General features: G+C 44.6%; 1 protein-coding gene across 3 annotated transcripts in view; it reads right to left on the reverse strand.

Annotated features, from left to right (window-relative positions):
• Window positions 1–15,309, reverse strand: part of DHDDS (dehydrodolichyl diphosphate synthase subunit) — a 35,100-nt gene extending 19,791 nt beyond the window's left edge. For 2 of the 3 annotated variants that reach the window (XM_066270017.1, XM_066270019.1), the window contains exons 1-6: window positions 15,169–15,309; window positions 14,514–14,631; window positions 9,353–9,469; window positions 5,539–5,681; window positions 1,790–1,906; window positions 728–829 (exon numbers count right to left, since the gene is read on the reverse strand). In XM_066270017.1, the coding sequence (XP_066126114.1) occupies window positions 728–829; window positions 1,790–1,906; window positions 5,539–5,681; window positions 9,353–9,469; window positions 14,514–14,576 (542 nt within the window). In that variant the 5' untranslated portion in view covers window positions 14,577–14,631; window positions 15,169–15,309. The remainder of the gene's footprint in view (window positions 1–727; window positions 830–1,789; window positions 1,907–5,538; window positions 5,682–9,352; window positions 9,470–14,513; window positions 14,632–15,168) is intronic. The other variant, XM_066270018.1, reaches the window with a different exon arrangement.
• Between the last annotated feature and the right edge of the window lie 3,016 nt (window positions 15,310–18,325).

Raw genomic sequence — 18,325 nt, forward strand, 5'->3', positions numbered from 1 at the left:
TGGAATCAAATCAGCTTCAGATCTGAGTCTCACCTCTGGCTCTTACTGGCAGAAACCTTGGGAAAGTAACTTCAATGCTGAGCTTAGTTTTCTCATCTATAAAATAAAGAAAAGACTCGAATCTCTCACACATGAGAGTAATGACTTAATAAAATACAAAATATAACATTGCCTGGGTTATTTTTTCTACCGTTACTTTACTATTGCTCTATTTAGTTTACTAATATTATCACCAAAGGTTACACTAATAATAATATGAGAGGAACTGAGTAGACAAGTGGCTTCTGAAGTCTCTGTCAGCTCTAATAATTAGGATTCCATTATGTTGCTAATGGTGAACGATTTTCTTTTTGAAAAATACCTGAATTTTGCATGAGACTGTAACCTACAGGACTACACCCCCAACAAACTGTGTTCCTGAAAAAATTATTGAAAAACCACTGCTAAAGGGCGAGGAAAGGATCTTTTTTTATTGACTACCACAGAGTTACCACCTAATATGCCATTTTTCTGGGGTCTCTTGGTGTGCAGTGAACACAGAGAAATTCTGAAGCGGACTATAATAAGCCAATCCTAACTTCTTAAGTGTAGGGGATGCCCTCCCCCCAAATCTTTCCACATACATGCCTGATTTGACCTCTGACCCAAGTACATGACTTAGGAAGGCTTTCACATTTTGATGCATACTGTTTTTCCTGTCAGTGTCCATGCTAAACGACTAGGGTACCTGGGCTCCAGCAGGCCCTGCTCCACTCCCCAGGCCATCTCTCTCACGGCATTGCTGATCTCATGACGGGATGTGTATGCAAAGCAGACATTCAGGAAACACCTGAGCAGGAAGAACGGAGTAATTTACCAAAGGAGGACAAGGACTAAGGACTGGAGCCACTGATTCCAGAGCATCCCTTACCTGGAAAACACACACCAAATGTTAATCAGGGACACCCCTGAAAGGTCAGATTATGAATTTTTTGTGTTTTCCAAGTTTCCTTAGAATAAACATGTTACTAGTTTTGTAATAAAACAAGTACTAAATGACCCTTAGTACCCTTCCAACCCTCTCCCCTTCTACTACCAACCAGCTTTCAGGGAAGGGACTCCACTGTGATATTAGCACAAACAAAGGAGAACAGAAAGGTAATCTGTTTTGTTTTGTTTTTTTATTTTTTATTTTTTATTCATTTTAGAAAGGAGAGAGAGAGAGAGAAGGGGGGAGGAGCAGGAAGCATCAACTCCCATATGTGCCTTGACCAGGCAAGCCCAGGGTTTCGAACCGGCGACCTCAGCATTTCTAGGTCGACGCTTTATCCACTGCGCCACCACAGGTCAGGCCAGAAAGGTAATCTGATGCAAAATAAATCCATTGTGAAACATACACTATATGCCAAAGCCACACAAAATGAAGTCTGGGTTATCAAACTCTGTTCCCCTTTGCATGGGCACCATCTCTCAAGGTCATTCTATCCGTGGTTAAAGGAGTGGGACAGAAAATTTCTTGAAGAAACCATCTTCAGAGACAGGGGTGAGGCCTGTTGCATTCCTACCCCATCCCTGGTCAGGGGTGGTGAGGCACAGAAATGAAGGAGGAAGAAGATGAGAAACTGTACGCGTATAACATGGTACTACAGGACCATCTCTGGCCTGCCCTGCAGATGGAGGAGGAGGTCTCTAAGCATCCCAAACCATCTCTCCTTGCCTCTGTACCAAATGCTGACAAAGGATGTCACCCTATAGCTAGCAGGGAGTCAAAGACTAATACAGGTCCTTGAGGGGAAATTGGAAAACTTACTGGTTGTAGTTCTTGGTGGCTTGCACAGCTTGTGCAATCAGCTCCTGAAGATCCAAGGGCAACAAATGCAGATCACCCAAGACCCGGATACATACCCCATGCTTCTGCAGTTTCTCCCTGATTGGAGAAAAGGAGGCAGCGTTGGGACACAGCAGCCTGAGCTGGAGCAAGCGGGATGCTAAATGATATTCAATTACTGATGTTTGAGTGCTTTCCTATGTGTCAGGCACATTCCACATGCATTATTTCACTGCATCCCCTCAAAACTCTGAAAGGAGTTCATCACCTTCCCCATTCCACAGCAGGAAACTGAGGCCCAGACAGCTAGTCAGACAGGGATTGCCCAGGAACACACAGAAATCAAGTGTTGTGTCAAGACTGAAATCCCGGTCTGTCTGATTTGAAAATCCAAACTCTATCCCACACACGACACAGCCTCACGTGTCCTTGTCAGCAAGTTGCATTTTCATATTCTGTGCAATGTCTGTCCCATTGTGACAAATGAATAAACTCCTCAAGGGCAGAAGCTGTATTACTGGTTTGTATCTTCCAGCAAAATGATAATAACAGTGACATCTAACATTAATTATATGTTTACAAAGTGCCAGACAATGGTCTAACTGCTTTTCGTACATCAGCACATTCCATTCACACACCAACCTTGGAGGCAGATATCATTTTCATCCCCCTTTTACAGAGGAGGAAACGAAGACATAGGAGGTTGGGTGATTTGCTCAAGATCAGAATCTGGTGAGTGGAAAGCCAGAATTTGAACCTCCAGAGCATGGTTTCAGAGCCTGTCCTCCTAATCGTGACATTATACTGCCTCCGTACTGTAACTCCCAAACTGCAGCAAGCATGGATTCACTGTCACCCAACCAGCTTCTCTACCTGGGAAGGCCATGGAGAAACTGAATGACTAAAGTTTGGAAAATGTGAGCTTAATAACAAGAAGTATATGTAGGGTGGAGGCATCTGGCAGGTTTTGGAGAACCCTGATCCAGAGGTGAAGGCCACATCTACAGCCGATACACCCTACAACCCTCAACCACATTTCAAGGGTGAAGCAAGATCTAACCACCTATTTTTGAGAACCTAGGAACCTAGTAGAGCTACCATAGACAAATGTATATACAAATCAAGGCAAAATGTGAATAAGAATATCTAGATTCAGCCCTGACCAAGTAGCTCAGTTGGTTAAGCATCGCCCTGATACACCAAGGTTGTAGGTTCAATCCCATTCAGGGCGCATACAAGACTTAAACAATGAATGCATAAATAAGTGGAACAAATCAATGTTTTTCTTTCTCTCTTAAAAAAATTTTTTTAGCAAGAGAAAGAGACAGACAGGAAGAGAGAGATGAGAAGCATCAACTCCTAGTTGCGATGCTTTTTAGTTGTTCATTGCTTCTCATATGTGCCTTGACTGGGGGTCTCCAGCTAAGCCAGTGACCCCTTGCTCAAACCAGTGACCAAACCTGGCAACCCTGCGCTCAAGCTGATGAGCCTGTGCTCAAGTCAGATAAGCTCATGCTCAAGTCAATAAAGTCAGGATTTTGAACCTGGGACCTCAGTGTTCCAGGTCAATGCTCTATCCACTGCACCATCACTGGTCAGGCAAAAGAAAAAAAGCATAAAAAGAAAAGTATACCTAAATTCAAGTCCAAGTGCCACTACTTCCTAGCTGACCTTGCATAACCACTTAGCCTCTCTGAGCCTACGTATTCCTCATCTTCTCCCAGGGTAACTGTCCCCGCTATACTCTCCACATTGGCTTATGTTGAGTGAGAAAAAGTACGTGATGTGCTTGTTCTCAGGCATCAGATGCATGACTTGAGTGAGGTCTATAAAGTAGAAGTTGCTGCAAGAGCCCTGGTGAGGAGCCTGGAGACCTGGGTTCCCAGTCTTGTTCTGTCACTCGCTTGCTGTGTGACCACGGGCAAGCCTTTCTCTTCTCTTCACTACGGTTTAGCTTCCTAACTGATGAAACTGAAGTAAGCCAGTGGTTTTCCAACCTTCTTTTAGCCAAAGTACTCCTTCAAATCAAATCATAAATAGAAGCCCAATTATTAAAACAGATAAATGCAAACCAGTACCCTATACCCTATTATCTCTGGGTTCTTTGCACACCCACTCCTAGAACTCTGGGGTTCTATGGCTGAAAAAACACCACTCGGGTTTCATTTTGCTCTGTCCACAACTTCATAACCTAAGGCCGTTTCTTCTACTACTGACTGGTTAGAATGCTTGTGGGCACACCTCCGCTGCTGTGCATTTTGATCTTTCCGGAACTGTATGGCTGCCGCCTGTCTTTCGGAGTAGAGGAGTAGACCACAGCTCGGAGCAGGAAACAGAAAGATCCTGTCTGTCCTGGCTCTGCCTGTCTGATAGCTGTGTGCCTCTGGATACACACCTTAACTTCTCCAGTTTTTACTTTTCTCCTCTTACAACTTGCTGGTAATATCTTTCTCACAGAATAATGTGAATATTAAATGATAATGTACCTTAGGTTCAGGACCTGGCACAAACTGTAAGTACTTTAAAAAGGTAAGATTCGTGTGAAGCACAGAATTTGAACATGTGGAACATGCCCCTGTGCCTCCATCCCAGCCCCTCAGGTGTGAACTGGGAGCCACAGACCTGTGCTAAGGACCTGGGAGCACTGTTTGCTGCCCAGAGCTTCCCTATCCTAAAACGGACGGAGAGAAGCCTGGCTACCCCCACCAACAGGGACAAGAAAGACAGAACTGAGCTAGGCCCAGCTCCACTGGAGCTCTGGGCTCTCTACTCTCTCACTGTCCTGGTCCTGGGGCCAGGAGGAGCTGGGCAGAGAAGGTTTGTAATGGAGACTTTTGGGCGGTTGGGCTGGACAGGGTTCCATATTTAAAAGCAAAGGACTCCACCAATCTTCTGTGTCCCTTTCTGGCTCTGCTCCCTAAGTTATGCTTAAACTTAATGACAGCTAAAAATGGCACTGACTTATTTATAAAGGCTGCTTAGGCATCATCCCATTCTCCTTCCAAGAGAATACACAGGAGAACACAGTACCTTGTCAGGGATGACTGCACAGCAGAAAAGGACTTTCCAGTGTTTCTCTTACTCTACTCCCCTGGCCATGGCTTATTGGTCCTGGGGCAGGACTTTGATCTAAGGGGGACTAATGAAAGAATTTAGTTCCTTCTGGGATGTTCTCATAAAACAGGGAAAGAAGGTCTGCAGAGACAAGGAATTATACAAAGAGGCTCTACCTAATAGATTTCAATCCTGGTTTCAGTTCTGCTTGAGGCTAGCTGTACTTGTCCTTGAATTCTGTTAAAGACCTCTATATCCTCAAATAAATGGCCCCTTTGGAAAAAAAAAGAAAAACTAGCTTGCTATATTTGCCATGTAGAGATCCAACATGAGATGGATGCAAAGCCTTAAATAACCCTCAGAAAGCCTGACCTGTAGTGGTTCAGTGGATAAAATGTCGACCTGGCTTCATCACTGCAATGCTGAGGTTGCCAGTTCAAATCCCTGCGCTTGCCCTGGCCAAGGCACACACAAGAAGCAACTACTACCAATATGTAGATGCTTCCTGCTTCTCCCACCTCTCTCTTTCTCCTTCTCTTTCTCTCTCTCTCCCCTCTCTCCAAAAAGCAATCAATAAAAATAACAATAATAATAATAAGCCTCAGATAAGAGAGTTGAGGGTTAGGGTAAAGCTGGAGGTGCTGAAGAACACGCGCTCCCCTCTGACAGCATCTTACTGTTCTTCCAGCAAACGGCCGAACTTCTGCCGGGCCATATCCATTAGCCCGTCTACTTCACTCTTGGAGCGTTTGAAGTTCTCAATGCTGAATGCGTACACCGTCACCTCTCGGATGCCCAGGTTCAAACACCAATGCAGAGTCTGAGAAGGGAGAAGACAAGGAGCTAGGGTACAGGAAAGAGTGGAAAGGGAAATAAGAGAGGCCTTGGCCCCAACTCAGTGCTGGCTAAAGCTAGGAGAACACCAGTGCTTCTGCCAGAATAATGAACAAAATATTCAGAAAGCCACCACTGGAGAAACCGAAAAATGTGAACTTGATGAATACTACTATGCTGATGCCACTGTGGTCTACCAGAAAGAGCGCTTCATTGAGAGTAAAAAATCCAGGTTCCAGTCCGATTCCACCATGCACTAGCCATGTGATCATAGGCAAATCATTTAACTCTCTGGGCCTGAGTCTCCTTATCTATAAAAAGAGATAACAATCCATCCCTCACATGTGGCTAATGAACAATACAGAACACAAGGTACTATTACTTACAGCATAACTTCATCATTCTGGTAGACTGAGTGGCTGATGGGTCCTAAGGATGAGAGCAACAATTGTGTGGCTGTGCAGCATTTATGTCTGTGAAGGGTTTTCACATACGCTGTTTCAACGGGTTCTTTAAATAACCCCTTGAGACTGGCATTATTGTTTTCCTATCTACTTTATACAGGACAAAACTGAGGCTCAGAGAGTTGAAGAAATGTGTCAAACATCTATATACTACGAATCCAACGAATCCATTATATGAAGTTCTAAAAGGACAAAAACTAATCTATAGTGATTGCTCTTCTGCTTTGTTTCTTCAGTTCTGTTTAAATGTCTCCTAGCCCCTATCTTTAACTTCCAGGCACCCCATCTTAACATGCATCCTTCCACAGACATACACACAAACCAATTCGTTGCCACCTTAGGAAAAAACCGGACTCCTGTATAGGCTCAAGGATACAGACCTTACAGGGTTGTGGCTGGGACTCCTGGGTTGAAACCCCCTACTGACCTCAGTCAAAATAGATGCCAATAACAACAGTTTCAATTTGTTTAAGCACTTTCTTTTTTTTTTTTTTTAATTTATTTATTTTTTACAGAGACAGAGAGTGAGTCAGAGAGAGGGCTAGACAGGGACAGACAGACAGGAACAGAGAGAGATGAGAAGCATCAATTTTTAGTTTTTCATTGCATGTTGCAACACCTTAGTTGTTCATTGATTGCTTTCTCATATGTGCCTTGACCGCGGGCCTTCAGCAGACCAAGTAACCCCTTGCTGGAGCCAGTGACCTTGGGTTCAAGCTGGTGGGCTTTTTGCTCAAACCAGATGAGCCCGTGCTCAAGCTGGCGACCTCGGGGTCTCGAACCTGGGTCCTCCGCATCCCAGTCCGACGCTCTATCCACTGCGCCACCGCCTGGTCAGGCAAGCACTTTCTTTATTCTAGGCCCTGTGCCACATGCTTTTCATTGTGCCATCTTGTTTAATCCTCACATAATCTCCTGAGATAGGAATTATTGCTATCCCTGTTTTACAGATGAAGAAACTACTGTAAGACAAAGGGAAGCTACATAACTTGCTACAGATCACAGAGCCAGGAAGTGGCAGAGAAGGGGTACCCATGAATTCTGAGTGACTCCAGAGCTTAAGCTCCTAAGCACCAGGCAAAATTGCCTCTTAATTAGTCACAAAAGGGAAGCTGGGGTCAACAAATCTAAAGACCTCCATACAGTATTAAAAAGAACCACAGCCACTTGTTCAAAGCAAAAAATATCACTGTTCTAGCATTGGGCCATGTTCTTGTGCCAAGAATCTACAGGCCGTATTTCTATTCTCCTTAGTTTCTCAAAGTTTGACACATTCCATTCTTGCTGTTAGACTTAATGTCTTCCAACCCGCAATATTTATTAAAACCATAAAATATTTGGATGCTCTATCTGTGGAGAAATCCACTCTCTGTCTCACTGTCTCACTAATAAACTGACACTTTAAGCTCTAAAACAACAACAAAAACCCCATAAAATGTTCATGACCTTTGCTTAGAGTGATGTCCCATTTGTCTGGCCCTTTCCCCAGGTTAAGCACTGAAAGACCTGTGTCCTGACAAACCCTCAGATTCAGGAAAACTAAGGGTGGTCACCTTATCATTGCTCCAAAAATGTCACTACTTAAATAGTACTATTTATAATGTCCAATAATAGGGGAGCAGTTAAACAAATTATGTCAGATCTTTATGATAACAAAAATTTCCCTTTTGTGTGACAGAAACAGAGAGAGAGACAGAGGGAGGGACAGATAGGGACAGACAGGAAGAGAGAGAGACGAGAAGCATCAATTCTTCATAGTGGCACCTTAGTTGTTCATTAATTGCTTTCTCATATGTGCCTTGACCAGGAGGCTACAGCAGAACGAGTGACCCCTTGCTCAAGCCAGCAACCTTGGGCTCAAGCTGGTGAGCCTTGCTCAAACCAGATGATCCTGTGCTCAAGCCAGCGACCTTGAGGTTTCGAACCTGGGTCTTCCGCATCCCGGTCCGATGTTCTATACACTGAGCCACCACCTGGTCAGGCATACAAAAATGTTCTATAATCATTAAAACATATACTATAGTTAGAGCCCTGGCCAGTTAGCTCAGAAGTATAGCATCATACCGTGTTCAATGTCCTGGGTTCAATTTCCAGTCAGAGTGCACAGGAGATGTGACCATCTGCTTCTTTACCCCTCCTCCTTCACTCATTCTCTCTCTCTCCCCCTTCTGTAGCCATGGCTAGACTGGTTCAAGCAAGTTGACCCCAGGTGCTGAGGATGGCTCTGTGGCCTCTGCCTGAGGCCCTAAAAATAGCTTAGTTGCCCAGCAATGGAGCAACAGCCCCAGATGGATACAGCATCACCCAGTAGGGGGCTTGCCGGGTAGATACCAGTATGAGTACATGTGGGAGTATGTTTCTCTGCCTCCCCTCCTCTCACTTAATAAAAAACACACACACATATAGTTAGAAAGGCTATATATCAACATAGAAAAATAGTTGCCAAAGTGTCAAGTAAAAATAAGGTTACTTTATTAAAAAAAATTTTTTTTTAGTAAGAGGAGGGGAAGCAGAGAGACAGACTCCTGTGTACAACCCGGTCAGGATCCAGCCAGCAAGCCCACTAGGGGGCAATGCTCTGCCCATCTGGAGCTATTGCTCCGTTGCAACCGGAGCCACTTTTTTAGTGCCTGAGGTAAGGCCATGGAGCCATCCTCAATACCCAAGGCCAACTCGCTTGAACCAATTGAGCCATGGCTGCAGGAGGGGGAGAGAGAGAGAGACAGCGAATGAGAGAGAAAGCGAGAAGGGAGAGGGGGAGAGGTGAAGAAGCAGATTGGCACTTCTCCTGTGTGCCCTGACCAGGAAATGAACTCAGGACCTCCACATGACAGGCCGACGCTCTACCACTGAGCCAACTGGCCAGGGCCTAAAAATAAGGTTATTAAAGCTATAAATGTAATTCTATAAATGTTAATTCATGTTAGAACAGCTTACAAGGAGGCACAGAAAAAAAACTGTTGATTGGTTAAAGGTGGGTGGAGGCAATGTTGTTCTTATTTCTAATATCTTGTGATGAACCATTGGATGACTCAATTTTTTTGTTAATGATGACAGAAGACCTATAGCTAGCAAGCAAGCAATAAAACAAAGATCTATTTAAAAACTCTCGAACCACAGCAAACTCAGGTTTCCCAGCTATATTCCAATTTTCCACAGACAGTTCACCTTGGGTTCTGCCACCCACACCCACCTCAGCCAGCTTGTTGAAGCCCTGCGAGTGGCCCTCCTGCCGCTCCACTTGGCACTTCTTGGCATAGCGACGGTTCCCATCCATTATAAATGCAACATGTTTGGGTATTGGGCCTGCCTGTAAGTAAGAAGACAAACGATGAACATATCACATACTCTTAAAAGATAAAGGGAGACATTACGCCCTGAGCTGATAGGCTTGAGCTAGATGATGAAGCCCCAAAGAAGAGAATTGGGTGTTTTGAGTTATTAGCTTTATAAATGGGTATTAAGTACCTTATTTTTATTTATATATTTATTTTATTTTTTTTTTGTATTTTTCCAAAGTGAGAGCGATGGGGAGGCAGACAGACTCCTGCATGCTCCCAAACAGGATCCACCCGGCAAGCCCAGTAGGGGGTGATGCTCTGCCCATCTGGGCCATTGCTCCGCTGCAATTGAAGCCATTCTAGCGCCTGAGGCAGAGGCCATGGAGCCATCCTCAGTGCCTGGGCCAACTTTGCTTCAATGGAGCCTTGGCTGTGGGAGGGGAAGAGAGAGACAGAGAGGAAGGAGAGGGGGAGGGGTGGAGAAGCAGATGGGAGCTTCTCCTGCGTGCCTTGGCCGGGAATCGAACCCAGGACTTCCACATGCCGGGCCGACGCTCTACCGAGCCAACCAGCCAGGGCCTATTTATGTTTATTAAGCACTTGTTACATGCCAAGCACTATTCTAAGCTATTTATACCGTAGTCTTTTTATCATACAATCTATAAAGTATATAGTTGGCCCTGGCCAGATGGCTCAGTTGGCTAAAGCATTGTCCTGAAATGAAAAAGTTGCAAGTTTGATCCCTGGTCGGGGCACATACAGGAACAAATCGAGTTCCCATCTCTGTCTCTCTAACCCCCCTATCTCTTTCTCTAAAATCAATAAAATAAGCATAAAAAAACCCTAAAAGTATATAGTATTATCTTCATTTTATAGATGAAAAAACAGGTTCATAGAGGTCAAGTGACTTGCACAAGTCACACTGCTAAGAGGCAAAGTGGGGATTTAAACTAAGGTCTGTGGCCTGACCAGGCGGTGGTGCAGTGGATAGAGCATCAGACTGGGATGCGGAGGACCCAGGTTCGAGACCCTGAGGTCACCAGCTTGGGCACAGGCTCATCTGGCTTAAGCAAAAAAGCTCACCAGTGCCTGACCTGTGGTGGTGCAGTGGATAAAGCGTCGACCTGGAAATGCTGAGGTCGCCGGTTCGAAACCCTGGGCTTGCCTGGTCAAGGCACATATGGGAGTTGATGCTTCCAGCTCCTCCCCCCCTTCTCTCTCTCTCTCTCTCTCCCTCTCCTCTCTAAAATGAATAAATAATAATAATAATAATAAAAGCTCACCAGCAGCCGAGTCTTTAAATAAAATTAAAAAAAAAAAAAAAAAAGCTCACCAGCTTGGACCCAAGGTCGCTTCCTTGAGCAAGGGGTTACTTGGTCTGCTGAAGGCCCGCGGTCAAGGCATATATGAGAAAGCAATCAATGAACAACTAAGGAGTCGCAACAAAAACTGATGATTGATGCTTCTCATCTCTCTCTGTTCCTGTCTGTCCCTATCTATCCCTCTCTCTATCTCTCTGTCCCTAGAAAAAAATAAAATAAAAATAAACTAATGTCTGTGTGTGATCAGAGTTCGTCTTTTAACCGTATGATCTCTTTTCAAAAAATGTTTTATTTCTTGATTTTACAGAAAAGGTACTCGTTGTTTGATTCTTTAAGTGTTTAAGATTTTATTTTATTGATTTTAGAGAGAGAAGAGGGGAGAGAGAGAAGGAGTGGGAGTTGGGTGAGAAGCATCAACTCGTAGTTGCTTCCTGTATGTGCCTTGACCACGCAAGCCTGGGTTTTAACCAGTGACCTCAGCAGCATTCCAGGTTGACGCTTTATCCACTGAGCCACCATAGGTCATTCTTGAATGAACCCTGACTGGGGATCAGACCCACAACTTTGGTGTTATCAAGATAACACTAACCAACTGAGCTACCGGGCCAGGGCCATAACCATATATATGTTCTTAAACACCACTTTGGTTTCATCACTATCCAATTGGAAAGCCCAGGAAGAATACTAATGGTGTGGCCAAATGAAGAGGGCATCCTCCACATGAAAGAGGCCTTCACTCCTCAGCTCTAGCCAATTGCTGATGTACAGAAATAGGGTCAAATGTTGCTGGATCCTCCAACTTTATAGGAGATGTCAAATTGTTTATAAAAATTTAAATGCCAGGAACCATTTCAAAGCAAACAAAGACATTTTGGGGGCCAAACAAAACTTATCTGGCCTGACCTGTGGTGGCGCAGTGGATAAAGCGTCGACCTGGAAATGCTGAGGTCACCGGTTTGAAACCCTGGGCTTGCCTGGTCAAGGCACATATGGGAGTTGATGCTTCCAGCTCCTCCCCACCTTCTCTCTCTCCTCTCTCTCTCCCTCTCTCTCTCTCTCCCTTTCTCTCTCCTCTCTAAAATGAATAAATAAAAATAAAAAACAAAACAAAACAAAAAAAAACTTCTTATCTGGCTTAGAGTAGTCTGTTGTTGTTTATCACAACATTCACCCCTTGGCCTTATTTTCCTCACCGAAGGGGCTCTTCACAGACTGCTTCCCACGTACCTCTCTGTCATTTTCTACTTTTGTCTCCTCCACAGGCAGCCTTTAAAAAAATGTTTCAATCAAGTCATGCAGCTTGTTATTCCTGACACATGACTGCAGTGGTTGCCTGAGGAGGTATTTCCATATCTGGGCCTGCCTGAGTAACCTTGGCATTTGTGTGTTAGTGTGGAGTGGGCATGACTTACTGACTCATAAATTCATTACTACCCACTACTTGACAGTCTGTGGCTAAAAAACCAATCCAAGCTGACCGGCTTCAATATTAAACCTATCACATGCAGAGGCTATAACACTGTTGTGAATCATAGCGAAAGAGCTGAGGGAATCCTGACCAGGTGGTGGCGCAGTGGATAGAAAGTTGGACTGAGACATGGAGAACCCAGGTTCAAAACCCCAAGGTCACCAGCTTGAGCGTGAGCTCATCTGGTTTGAGTAAGGCTCACCAGCTTGAGCCTAAGGTCGCTGACTTGAGCAAGGAGTCATTCAGTCTGTTGTAGCCCCCCTACCCTGTGAAGGCACATATGAGAAAGCAATTGAACAACTAAGGTGCCACCATGAAGAATTGATGCTTCTCATCTCTCTCCCTTCCTATCTGTCTGTCCCTATCTGTCCCTCACTCTCTATCTCTGTCTCAGTCACAAAAAAAAAAAAAAAAAAAAAGAGCTGGGAAATCAAGGGAGAGTATAGGAAATGGAGTGACTGTAGTCTTCAAATGACTAAAAAATTGCCCCAGTAGTCTGACCAGGTGGTGGCATAGTGGATAGAGCATCTGACTGGGATGTGGAGGACCCAGGTTCGAGACTCCGAGGTCGCCAGCTTGAGCACAGGCTCATCTGGCTTGAGCAAAAAGCTCACCAGCTTGGACCCAAGGTCGCTGGCTCAAGCAAGGGGTTACTGGGTCTGCTGAAGGCCCGCAGTCAAGGCATATATGAGAAAGCAATCAATGAACCACTAAGGTGTCGCAACAAAAAACTGATTGATGCTTCTCATTTCTCTCCATTCCTGTCTGTCTGTCCTTATCTATCCCTCTGACTCTCTGCCTCTGTAAAAAAAAGAAAAGAAAAACAGCCCCAGTAACAGCAGTAATCAAGAAGCATTAGAGCCTGACCAGGTGGTGGCACCATGAATAGAACATTGACCTGGGACCCTGAGGACCCAGGTTTGAAACCCTGAGGTCGCCAGCTTGAGCCTGGGCTCATCCAGTTTGAGCAAGGGCTTGGGGTCACTGGCTTGAGTATGGGATCATAGACATGACCCTATGGTTACTGGCTTGAGCCCAAGGTCACTGCCTTGAGCAAGGTGTCACTCGTTCTGCTGTAGCCCCCCAAAGTACATATGAGAAAGCAATCAATGAACAAATAAGGTTCCACAATTACAAGTTGATGCTTCTTATCTGTGTCCCTTCCTGTCTCTCTCTTTCTCGAGAAAAAAAACACAACTGTTACAGGCACTCTCCCTCTGGGGAGCATGCCTGCGCCTTTCCCCTCTTTTTCTCCCCAGGGGGCTTACCTTTGCCTTTCTCTCTCCTAAGCTTCAAGGGCCCTTCTTTTGCCTCTGTAACTTGTTTTCTAAACGCATTTTTTCTACTGTTCACTTCTTCTACCTCTCTGATTTTCTTAATAAATTCTTTTATAGTTTGGAAAAAGAAAAGAACTGCCTGACTAGGCAGTGGCGCAGTGGATAGAGCATTGGACTAGGACGCGGAGTACCCAGGTTAGAAACCCCAAGGTCACCAGTTTGAACACGGGCTCATCTGGCTTGAGTGTGAGCTCACCAGCTTGAGTGCGGGGTCACTGGCTTGAGTGTGGAATCATAGACATGACCCCATGGTCTCTGGCTTGAAGCCCAAGGTCGTTGGCTTGATCCCAGGGTCACTGGCTTGAGCAAGGGGTCACTCATTCTGCTGTAGCCCCAGTCAGGGCACATATGAGAAAGCAATCAATGAACAACTAAGGTGCCACAACGAAGAATTGATGCTTCTCATCTCTCTTCATTCCTGTCTGTCCCTATCTGTCCCTCTGTCAAAAACAACAACAAAAACAAAGAACTGCTAAACAATGAGCTAAATGCTTTTTATATATGTTTCATTTAATCCTCAAAAAACATTTAGAGAAAAACAAAAAAAATTTAGAGCTACCTAGTTAATAAACGATAAAATAGGACTTTCGTTCTTGTGTGTCAGCCCCCAAAGCCCAAACTCAGCCACTATGCTCTAGCACATCAAAGAAAGATAATTTTATCTAAACCCAGAGGATAGCACTAGGAATAACAGATCAAAGCTCCAGGGAAATAAATTTCAATTCTCCCTAACGAAGACCTAACAGTATATGCTGTTCAATGATATTAGGAGGTCCTGGGCTTCCTGAAAATGTGAGAGTTAAGACAATAATCTGGCAGAAATGTAGATCTGGAAGTTTCCTTGCATTGCTAAATTACACTCAACATCGTGAATTACTCAATTTGAATAACAGGTTTTGATACAAGATTACACAACTGACCAGGTGAACTGGTGCTATGGGCTCACCTTTATGATGTTGGCACAGAACCGCTCCCACAGTGACAACTGTCCTTCCTTGATCCATGACATAGTTCTTGCCCGAGTGGAAAATAAGCCCAGAATAAGAAGATATCAGCCAGGTAACCTTGAATAAACAACAAAGAGAATCAGAAGTCACCAGGGCTTGCAAACAGCGACCACTGACTTGTAAGGATTCAGCTGGGCTGTGGAGAGCAGCCAGCATTAGTAGCCAAAGACACCGGTCCAACCCTCCAATCTTTGACCACCCGGAGTTTAAAAATAAGCCAATAGGACCTCTGGGGCTGAGGCCTTTCCCTGGTTCTCCTGGCTCGATGGACCTTGCTCCCATCCCCTTTTCCTCGGTATCTGCATTGGCTTTTTATGAACCTCTAAGTCTTCTTTCTGCCATACCCTAGTCCGTACATCCCGATCCTTTCCCGCTTCGTCCTTCTCCATCTTCCCCCAGGCCATTTCTGACTCTCTGCGCTCCCAGTTACTGACTCCTTGAGTTGTCACCCCGTTACCTCCTGCCTCAGTGGTCTCCTAAGTATTTATCCCCACACTTGTCTTTTCCACTGTCCCTTCAGTCATTCCCCTGGCTGTCTTTCCGTCCAGTCACTTCTCTCCTTGCATTAACCGCTTGAACACAGAACTAACTTACCTCCGCCCGGCGTCTTTCAGCTGTTCCTTAAGGCCGACACTTCCTCACCACGTGGCGCTGGGATATTACGTCATCGTTGGGCGCCTAGACGCGCTCCTTCCCAGTCCCTTAATGGGCGTGGCCCTGCCATGCACCGGCAGGCTCGCAGGAGGAGCGGCACTAGCCTAGGGAGCAGGAATTCGCACTCCCGGAAACCGGTAGGAATGCGCACTCACGTGACCGAGTGGAGCTGGCTGCCAGGCTCCAGGTCACGTGTTGGAGAAGGTGGGGTCGAAGCGGAGGAGTGGTTAGCCATAGATTAAGAAGCCTTAAACCGGCTACATACAGTATAGGACGAGAGTTCGGGGATCGCCAAGTTAAAAATGGGTAGGCTGCTCTCCGGAAGGCCTTGGAAGATCGCAGAACTGGGTTTTAGGGACCTTGTACGGGTCATAGTAGATTTAATCGTCTGGGAAGTTACCAGCCCTAGTCAATCGCACAGACTCAATACCAATCCATTTGTGCTGATTTTAGGATTTGCAGATTCTCAGGATAGGACCTACCCAAAGGAAAACAAATTTTGAAGCCAGAAAGAGCTCTACTCTAATAATGACTTTTAATATTAACAGAAAGGCCCTTAATTAACCCTGATAGAAAAATCAGCCCTGGCCGGGTCGCTCAGTTGGTTAGAGCATTGTTGCCATATGTTCAGGGAACATACAAGAATCAACCAATGAATGCATAAATAAGTGGAATAACAAATTGATGTTTCTAATTAATTTCTGAAAAAAGTTCAAGGGCATTAGCTATCAAAACTCTCCAGAAAACTTGCAGGAATTTGAGGCACTGACAAATTTGGAGTTCAAGCCTCTCAAAATAAAATAAAAAAACAGCAAAAAATTAAAAAGAAAAACAGCAAAAAGAAACCTTTACAATGTTCAGATCAATTCTTGTAATTTCTCTCACCAAGGAATCAAGACAAAAGATATTGTACCAAATAAAAAAAAATGTATTGCACCAGTAACCCCCAAGTCACTGTGAGCCTCCTACTCTTTCTGATGAAAGGGTTACTTTTACCAGACATTTACAAGCCACAGTAACCCATCCATGAAGTCTTAAACTTTTCCATCCTTCCAGCTTTGCAGCTGGGAAGCAAGCTTTAGCCTAGCTGGCTGCCATGGTCAACTTTAAGATGTTTGCTACACTCTTTGGAGTTGATGTATGAAGCTTCTTACCCTTCTGTTTCTGTGCACCTGCTCTAATAGTATGCCTCCAAGCAAAAGTTTATTTTTCCTTTTTAAATTCTCCTTCCCTTAGGGGGAGTTAGATGTTTAAAAAAACAATGCTCATCAGTGGGCTAGCAAACTTGGGCTCAAATAAAATGTTAACGTGTTTATACCTAGTCAGTGTATCTCCTTTGGCCTTAATTTCCCCATTTCCACATATTTGCCTCCCTGGGGTACTGCAGAGGGTTAATTAATTAAGATTTGTAAAGGGATTTGAAGAGCAGGGGACAAAGTAGTATTAGGGTCTCATGCCCCAAGGCATGGCCCCATCCTTTTATCCCAGCCAATGGCACAGGCTACTCCATTCTTATGCATGCCAAACTCCTAATCCCCTCTTGAATGTGGCAGCGTCCAAGGAAAGGACAGGGCTTAGCTAGAAACAAAAAATCCACAGTAATGAGGGGCTAAGGGGACTGAACCTTCAACATTCATTCTTAACAAAATGGCTGAACAGAAAATTTAATGGTTCTTCTGTGACTTCTGAGTTCCAATCCAAGGAGGTGGAATTATGGGAGAAAAACACTCTAAAAATCTAACAAGGCGATGACAGTTTCAGTACGAATAAGTCTTTATTCATTCATTTTATTTTCCCAGGGAAAAGAGGGGAAGGGAAAGAGTCAGCATGTGTTTTACATAACGATAGTTATCGAGTGGAAGTACCCGGCACAGCAAAATCAACCATCAAATAAACAGTCTCCAGTGATAGAGGTCACCAAAGCCCAAGGGGGCCCAGTCTCCTGAAGTAAAGAAATGAGGAGAAAGAATCAGGGAAAGAACAGACAGGTACATGCTTTCCTACCCTCCCACCCTCCCTTCCGCTGCATAAATTCAAGATTTCACACAAAGCTTTGGTTTCTAGCAGTAAACATGGAGTTACATTCGTCCGTCTCCTATTAAACAATCATGTGGCTACTTTGACATAAGTTTTTTGCACCTGCATAAAAGTTCCTGAGTGACTTGGATATACATCCATCTTTCATTTCTTGGTCTCCCAACCCCACTTTCAAAATGAAAGGCCTCACCATTGCATCTCTCTATTCTAGGGTTTGATTAAAATACAGCAATCTAAGTGTCTGGCATGAATCATGTATCAAGGAGTGGTCCTGACTCCCGATATTGGGAAGAAGGGGTGGAGTACTCGTAGCTTCTTCGGGATTTTTGCAGAAATGATTTAAAAGATGAGGTGACACCCCACACGTTAAATGTATGTGTGGGCATGTGCGCTTTTTTGGGGGGTGTGGATAGAAGAGGACATAAGGTAAGAGTCAAGTTGTTAGGACTTTAGATCTGGTCCAAAATAGGAAATAGGGGGAAGAGGAAACAAAAGAAAGAATGGGTCAAGACCTCTGCTTCAAGAGGGATCCCCAAGCTTATGTTTCAGATCCTTTCTGCCTGGTGCAGAACCTTTTGTCAAAGATGCTTTGGCTATTTTTCTCAATACAAAAAGAAGTTTGTAAACAATAAAACCCCAAAAGAACATGGAGAAAGACCAACACATTTACACAAACTAGGTCACCTAGCAATCACCAAATCAGCTACTGTGAAGTCCTATAAAGCTGAGACAAATACAATAACTAGAGGGGGCAGCAACTGGGGAAGACAAGAACCCAGGATCAGACACACATCACCCAATGCATTCTATTGCATTTGCCCCGGTCAACACAGTGAGGTAGGTTTTTGGTGATCTCACAGCATGTACAAGAAACCCGCTTTTCTCCGTTAGCTACTATGACACTAATCACTGCTGCAGCAGGGCAGGACACTGGCTCTGAGCACCGCAAAGAAGCCATCGCTTATGGTCTTTCTGGAAGCCAAGAAAGAAAAAGAATTTTTAAAGGTTAAAGAATTTGGTCATTGCTTCATATATCCATCCCTGGGCAGCTCAAGATGGT

Source organism: Saccopteryx bilineata, chromosome 3 (assembly GCF_036850765.1).
Source record: "Saccopteryx bilineata isolate mSacBil1 chromosome 3, mSacBil1_pri_phased_curated, whole genome shotgun sequence".
Taxonomy (NCBI): domain Eukaryota; kingdom Metazoa; phylum Chordata; class Mammalia; order Chiroptera; family Emballonuridae; genus Saccopteryx; species Saccopteryx bilineata.